At 33.7% G+C, this 8,113-nt stretch overlaps 1 protein-coding gene across 1 annotated transcript; it reads left to right on the forward strand.

Annotated features, from left to right (window-relative positions):
* The first annotated feature begins 2,801 nt into the window (after window positions 1–2,801).
* Window positions 2,802–5,704, forward strand: LOC107810745 (universal stress protein PHOS32-like). The gene is made up of 4 exons (XM_016635590.2): window positions 2,802–3,148; window positions 4,795–4,904; window positions 4,995–5,113; window positions 5,419–5,704. Exons 1-4 carry the CDS (start codon window positions 2,971–2,973, stop codon window positions 5,498–5,500), a joined length of 489 nt encoding a protein of 162 aa, XP_016491076.1. The 5' UTR covers window positions 2,802–2,970; the 3' UTR covers window positions 5,501–5,704.
* The last annotated feature ends 2,409 nt before the right edge of the window (window positions 5,705–8,113 follow it).

Genomic DNA, 8,113 nt, shown 5'->3' on the forward strand with positions numbered 1-8,113 from the left:
GTTGATCATTTGTTTCTTCTTAGTAGAATAGAAAGTGTAAATTGAGTCAATTAATTTGGTTGCAGGAAGAGAGGAAAAGCTTTGCTAGAAGCGAGAGAGAGTTGCTCTAATGTTGCAAACATGGTTCTCTTTGCCGCTAAAGTATATGCATCTCGTAGGAGTGATTTAGTGGTCATCATAAAGTATATGTATCTCGTAGGAGTGATTTAGCATATCAACATGCACATGTTTGGCCAAACTATAAAAAATTATTTATTTTAAAAAGTGCTTTTGTTTAAATTGTTTTTTGAAAAAGTATTTTTGGAAAAAAAAAGCTATTTATGTTTGGCTAATCAATTCGAAAGGTACTTTTTGCAATATTTAATAAACAAATAGTATTTGACCAATCTTTTTAAAAAAATACTTTTGAATGCCAAATTACTGAAAAGGATAGTAAAAGTTTCCTTTACAATCAGTATTATTTAAATAGAGAAATAAATTTAAATATTTTAATTAGTTTTTATTTTTATCTAATTAAAATATAAAATGTAAAGTAAAAATATATATTAAATATTTCATCAATATAGTTGTCCAAAGTAATATTGGGCCTCTAGTATTATTATTTATTATTTACATGATAAATTTAATATATAAAAATGCATTATTAAATTAGTATAAATTAATAATTTACTGCTTAAATTGCAATAAAATTTAAAAGGAAGATTAAACTGATGAGGGATAATTTGAGAAATATAAATTTATGGTGAGAATATTTTTGTCTTGAAAAAATTAATTTTTTGCTTTTGCTTCTAGGAAGAAGCTAAAATTTGTAATTTTTCCCAAAAACAGAAAAAATGCTTTTGCTGTTGCTCAAAAGCACTTCTCTACCTTGGCCAAACACCTTGAATTTCTAAAAAAGTACTTTTCAACAAAAAAAAAAAGAAGAAGTTTTTTTGACCTGCTAGAAGTTTGGCCAAACAAGCTCTTAATTTATAGCTGTCAATTTTTCATATTATGATTACCCTTCAATAAAATATAATCGTTATCTACATTTTTGTACAGAATGTTAGTACATATTCTAATAAATTATAACTAGATAATCCACCACTATTATACTCTTTAACTCAATATCAAATTCTGTAAATACTTATCATGATATGACACCTAATGATCGAATATCAAATTTATATAATCTTTTTATTTCCATGTAAGTTTAGATAATCTAATTTCAGAGAAGAAGAAGGAAGATAAAATAATTTCGAAGAAATCACAACAAGGCATCCGGGAACTTCAGTGGGTTTAAATTCTCTTGCTATTGAGCTAGCTTATAAATATAAACGACATTAATCATTTTTTGGAACTTATACTTTTTTCTTTAATTTTTCTTTTAACTCATACACATTGTTTAATACATTTACGTAATGTTTAAAAATTGTATACTCATTCATATGGGTACACGCACTTTCCAAAAACTAATTTATATAAAGCCTCAAGTATAATTCTTCTGTTGAATGCCGTCACTTATGGATTCTCTAAGTTAATGAGCGTGACTTGTATCAAGGTAAGTAGAACTCAAATGTATCATTAAGTGGCTGATCATATTGGAGGATACAACAACTTGGTTATTAAATGGAACCAATCAAATATAAAGATGTATTTAAAGCTGGTGAAATCTTATGTGTCGCTACATTAAATTTGAATTTATAATTCTAAAATACAATAAATTTAATGTTAAGAACTCAAATATTAAATTATCAAATATAAGTGTTGCAATCGCCACTTGATAGAGATGGCCTAACAGTTGAAGATTCTTCAGAATGATAAATCTGAAAGATTGAAGTTCAATCTCAGCAGAGGCAATGCCTTTCCTATTGATGGATTCTCCGGTCACATAATGGTCTCATTAGCAATCCAAAGATAAATTCTTGCCCTACTAAAGAGATTGGAACTTGCTTTCACAAACAATCAAATATTGATTATAATGGAAACAAATTGTCAGATATTACTCTACAATTACAGGACAAACTTCACAACAAAGCTAATGTTCATATTCTTTATGATTGCAGGTTCCTGCTCGATGCAGTAGGCCAGCCGGATGTAAGAATGTCTACCTCAAAGGAAGCTAAGTGGCGCACACACTAGCGCAATATGGGAGCAACTGTAACTCACCTACTAACGCTGAGTGTGAATATCACTTGTGAAGTAAACCACCTTTATTTGCTTTCTCTACTTTTCGCAAAGACTTACTAGAGACTGCTTCGTTAAGATCAGTCCCGGACTGTAATAACTCTCTTTAATTTCATGCATAATAATAATATCTCGTCTTTAAGCAAAAAAAAAAAAAACTTTCCGATTTGTACTAATTTAGGGCCCGTTTGGCCATTTTTTTTTACTTTTTCCGGAAATTTTTTACTTTTTTCGGAATTAATGTTTGGTCATGAAAATTTCAAATTTCACTTGAAAGTTGAATTTGGTATTTTTTTAAAATTTTAAAAACTCCAAAAAAAAAATATTTTTTAACTCTTTTTTTACTTCAAAGTACTCACAAAAATTTAAAAACAGCCCCAAATAATATTTTGTATTCCATGATAACTCTAACTTTTAAATACTATCTTTACTTAATGTTTATATTTTATTTTCTCAAATTTCACAATTCTTATGCCCAAGCCCACTAAAACTTTGAACAGGTACACCCGCCCTGTTCTTTAGAAAGACAGAGAAGAAGAAATATCATCAGCCATAAAAAGTGGGCCCCAACACAACATTTTTGGCTCTTATGTGTGGTGGCAAATATGCGACAACTTAATTGCCAAATCAACATCGCACTACCACCTCAGTTGTTTCTTCAATGGTCGTGTCCCAGTTGCCTTTCCTATTTTATATTGTTCAAAGTCTTCACTAGCTCATTCTTACAACGATATATCAATCAAGACCGAAAAAGAAAAAGAAAACGAAAACTCCAGGCCATCTTCAGATTGTTGAATAGAGAGGATGGAAGGAGGTAGATTTGTAGGGGTGGCAGTGGATTTCTCAGCATGCAGCAAGAAAGCTCTGAAATGGGCCATTGACAACATCCTTCGTAAAGGGGATCACCTTATTCTGGTCACTGTTCGTCCTGAAGGTCACTATGAAGAAGGCGAGATGCAGCTCTGGGAGGCCACTGGTTCTCGTATGTTCTCATTTCTCTTCTCTTCTATGATCGATTTATATGTTGGTCGTCGTCTAAGCCTTTTTTGTGTGTTTGGGTGAAATAACTAACTCAAATACTGTACCTTACAATCTTTGTTGCAAATACTGGTGCTTTTGCAAGAGATCCTGCTTTCTTTTGTCTAGATTGAAGTATTTGATGGCGTTTGTAGCTTTGGCCAGAGCTAATAGTTCATAGTTGCTGTAGGACATTAAATAACAATAAAATAGATTAAAATGACATTGTTAACTCATGGTAAGTCTCATCTCTCGCGGTTACACACCTAATATTTTTGTGGAATGTCACGGGTTCAAACCTCAATAGTTACACTTACATTTATGTGTTTTTTGAAGTTTTGAGCATCGTTGGGTCTAGGTGTCGAACAAAAGCAAAGCCCTAATTATTGACCTCTTAGCTTTAAGGGAAAACCACATCAAGGGGCCAAATATGAGTTTGGTTTAATTCAGCGGCAAATATAGTTTCAACGTCTTCTCGAACTTGATTATTTCATCAAACGTAAGACCCCAACTACAAAAATAAAATCACTCATTCCTTGCAATTTGCAAATTTGGGGATTTTTGTGTGCTACTCGCAAATTGATCAAGAATTAATTGCAAAATCGAAAAATGAGAAGTCTTTTGGTGATTATGTTTGGTTCATACGTACAAAAAGAAGTACTAAGTGCTATGTCCATTTCAAAAGAGTAAATAAAAACTCGCTGAGGAAAGTTGTGGTAATATACTTTATTAATCGGTTTTGAACTGTATTTTTTACTATATGATTTCATTATATTGGATTGTTCATCTATTTCTTTAAATATCGATACCACTTATGAGAAATCCTGCGTACACCCCTGGATGTACCTAGAAAAATATCTGCCTTTTGCCCTTGTTGGTTGGATGTCATGGACTTGCGAATTCTGGAGAATTGGATAGGGTTAAATTGCATGTCCATGTGTAGGATTTTCTTGATTTCATTAAAAAACAGATTTTTGATGTGCTTTCGGAGTGTTTTCATTCACCAAGACTTTGTTTTTGGTTAAAGCATCTATCTCTGCTGCTTAGAGTATGGATGTAATATATTACTAACCACAAAATTACATAACAGAGAGATATACGTCGGTGCAAAAGTTATATCTCCTCTGTTTTATAATTTTGTTGATCCACAATATATTACATCCATGCTCTTACTTGTAGAGATGGATAATTTAAACCCCCCCCCCCCCCCCAACCAAAAAAAAAAAAAAGAAGTCTTGGTCATTATGGGGATAGGAAACAAGATTGCATTAGAGTACATATAGTTGTGAAGTCTCAATAATTACGAATATTAATATACCTTCAGCAAAGTGTTTAAATCTTTTACTGGGTAAAGCGTTGCATGTCCGGAATCATCAAGTTCATGCTTGCACCTTTTATTTATGAATAGCTTTTTTTACATGTCTAGCTGCAAAGAGTTATACTAGCTTCCTGAGAACCAACAACAAAATACCCAGTGTAGTCCCACAACTGGGGTCTAGGGAGGGCAGTATGTACGCAGACCTTACCCCTACCTTGAGAAGGTAGAAAAATTGCCACCTTGGGCTTGTTATTGGTTGAATATCTGATACATTTTTTGGGAGCTTTTTGCAGCTTTAATTCCTTTATCCGAGTTTTGCGATGCCCACACAATGAAGAAGTATGGGGTTAACCCTGACCCAGAAACATTGGATATGGTAACCCTTGCTGCTAGACAGAAGGAGGTGATATTTTCTCTTCTTTTACGAGATCCGGTGTTTCTCAGTAGGCATACCTAGATTAAGTATTCTTACATTTTTTTCTTTTGTTAGCAGATAATGGTAGTCCTGAAAATTTACTGGGGAGATGCTCGAGAGAAGTTATGTGAAGCAATTGACAAAACTCCCTTGAGCTGTCTGGTCATAGGGAACAGAGGGCTTGGAAAGCTCAAGAGGTCTAATCCTTTCTATAATTTCTTTTGTGATTGAATGTCATGTTGTGTATTATGTCAAAATGGAAATTAGTCGCTTCATTGCCTTTTCTTTTGCAACAACCGCGGAGCTTTGGTTGAGAAAGATTCCACTTTTCTCATGCTACCAACTTCCAAATGTATTTGCATAGATTGAATAAACTTGGAAACTGTCTATCCATTAGGATTTCAGCAAAAATCTCATGATCATTTAGCAATTGGCATTACTACCCACTGTTTGAAATAATGGGAATATTCTAACGTTTAGTTTTTCCTCCTTTTTATTACAGGGCTATCATGGGCAGCGTTAGCAACTATGTTGTGAATAACGCTACGTGTCCTGTTACTGTTGTGAAGCATGCAGATGACTAATTGCGGGTTTATTTTGTCATTGAAATGTAAGCTTATATTAAAATCTTGTTTGTTTTCTAAGCTTGATGTTGGATCAAGCTTCTATATTAATGTGTACTTTGAACATGTCGATGCTATGTGTGTATTATGTACCCTCATGTTGAACCTCTGTAATTCCTATCACCATGAGTTGCTGCAGTAAATAAACATTTTGGAACTCTTCAATCTGTGGCTTCATTGTAAAGCATTGATATGCTATTTGTATGCTTATGTCTTACTTTTATAAGGTGGCGTCACCACATATTAACAACACTTGGATAAGAGCATATCAAATGATAACTAACAAACATTTCAGTCTAATATGAGTGAGCATCTCTCACTTGGTTTTTGGTAGCTCTCATTCTATTTTCTGATGTTTATCGTCTTTATTTTACAACTATAAGAAAGTGATGTTCAAGATAAACCTCCCTTTAAAAAAAAAGCGGTCCGACGCCCTAAGCTCCCGTTATGTACGGGGTCCGACGAAAGACCGGACCACCAAAATTTATTGTACGCAGCCTTACCCTGCATTTTTACAGCCTCTTGCTACTTATTTAATATAGGCTATATAAGTAGTTTTCCAAGTCAATGCATGTGTAATTAATCCATTAATCCTATATAAAGATTAGTATGGATTTAATAAGTTATACAGAAAAGTTTTCATATACTTCCTCTGTTTCAATTTAGATGAGGTAGTTTGACTCGGCACGAAGTTTAAGAAAAAAAAGAGGACTTTTGAAACTTGTACTCTTAAAAGCTTAAGGGGTAAAAGCTTTGTGGGGCCATGATATTTGTATGGTCATAAAAGCTTCTCATTAAGTGTAAAATGGGTAAAATAAAGAGTTTAAAGTTGAATTATTTTCAAATTTAGAAATATGTCATTTATTTTGGAACAGACTAAAAAGAAAAGTATCTCGTCTAATTTGAAACCGAGAAGTACTATGTAATATGAGCCAAAAGTGTGCTAATAATGCACACAGTGCCGCCATTGTAGATCTGCCACTGGTTGCTTAATTGGTTAACATTTTAAAGGTCCTCCTATTTTCTTTGACAACAACCTATTTTCTACGGTAACTCAACTCTCCTCCCTCCCTTAATTACTTCCTCATCCTATTCTTCTTGTTCCTTTCTATTTTTGTATGTAAAGCTTCATTCATTCCTCCCCTTTACCATTATCTGATCTCAAAACATCAAAAAAATGGAGCCTATGTTCCTTTGTTTCTTCTTTCTCTTCACCCTCACTTCATCACAATCCATTGATTCATCACTAAACATGCAGCCTGCAGCTTCTTCTCCAAAACCAAAAGTAAACTCAATAATTACTCATTCTTCATACCCTCCTGGATATGAACACTCAGCAATATCTCCGTCATCAGAAACAGAATCAGTTAATTCTGGCATCTCTTTTCCTCCTTCAGATGCTCCTTCACCCTCACCATCTAAATCAGAATCGGAATCAGAATCAGAATCAGAATCGTCTTCCTTTGAACCATCAGAATTTTCTTTTATTTCCACTGATTCTATTTCCTCTAGTGATCAAGCAGCCGCCTCCGGTCTATCTTCTTCTCTTATGTCCAATACTCAAAACGACGATGGTGCAAGTGCTCATCATGATACTACTATAAAGAAAATATGCGACAATACAGACTACCCTGATCTTTGCACCGCAACTGTTGGTCCATTTATGCGTGGAGGTGCTGTCAATGTACAAAAAGCACTTGAAGTAGCTATGAAGGCAAGCGATCAGTTTGCGAAATTGGGATTTGCAGCTGTGAAAAGAGCTTCCGAATCCCCTGCTACTCCCCCTAACACTAAGAAAATGCTTAAAACTTGCTTGGATAGTTGGGATACTGTTTTGTACAATTACGAGCAAGCTATTGAGGCTCTGCGTATTCATGACAGTGGACGTACGAGCACTATGCTCAGTGCTGCTATTACTGATATTTCAGATTGTGAAGATGCCTTTGAAGGTGTGATTTCTCCTTTGATTGAGTATGGTGAAAAGATGATCAAAATGACTAGTATTTGCCTAGCCATTGTTTCACAAATCGTGAGTTAGATCACAAAATTTTCTTATTTTTTCACAACACAAAATTGATCCTTGATCACCTCGATCACCTAATATTTTTGTATTTTGTTGGTCTTAATTTTATTATGTATGAGTAGTAGGATATACATACATAGGAACAGCCGCTTTGCAGAAATATAAGGGAAATAGGCTGAATACAGGCAACACTTCCCCTATTGTTGCATTAGTTTGTGCGCCATAACAACACAAGTTAGTGCTTTATGTAACTTTAGCTCCATAATAACATTCCATATGATCATATCATACTTCCGTATAGGAATTCAATCGTTTTAATTCATTTGTGTATCTAAACATTTTGTACATGAGTTCGATTGCACTTTTTATGCTCTAATTTAGTTAGTGATATACAAATTAAGCAACACAAGTTACACAACATTAGAGATATTACATAAAGTCTAACAGAATAAGAAGATATTATATTTGAGGAAGCAATATAAAGAGTCAACGAGTCCCATTATTGTGGGAATATTGCATCTCAAATTACTTAATTTTAAATGTAAAGCAAT

This window comes from Nicotiana tabacum, chromosome 22 (genome assembly GCF_000715075.1).
Source record: "Nicotiana tabacum cultivar K326 chromosome 22, ASM71507v2, whole genome shotgun sequence".
Classification (NCBI taxonomy): Eukaryota; Viridiplantae; Streptophyta; class Magnoliopsida; order Solanales; family Solanaceae; genus Nicotiana; species Nicotiana tabacum.

What these genes read in the sequence shown, in the direction of transcription:
- LOC107810745 (XM_016635590.2), top strand. Translation starts at nt 2,971, where the DNA reads ATGGAAGGAGGTAGATTTGTAGGGGTGGCAGTGGATTTCTCAGCATGC. An exon ending in CTGGGAGGCCACTGGTTCTC is followed by an intron (nt 3,149 to 4,794) that starts GTATGTTCTCAT and finishes AGCTTTTTGCAG; the next exon opens with CTTTAATTCCTTTATCCGAG. An exon ending in TTGCTGCTAGACAGAAGGAG is followed by an intron (nt 4,905 to 4,994) that starts GTGATATTTTCT and finishes TTTTGTTAGCAG; the next exon opens with ATAATGGTAGTCCTGAAAAT.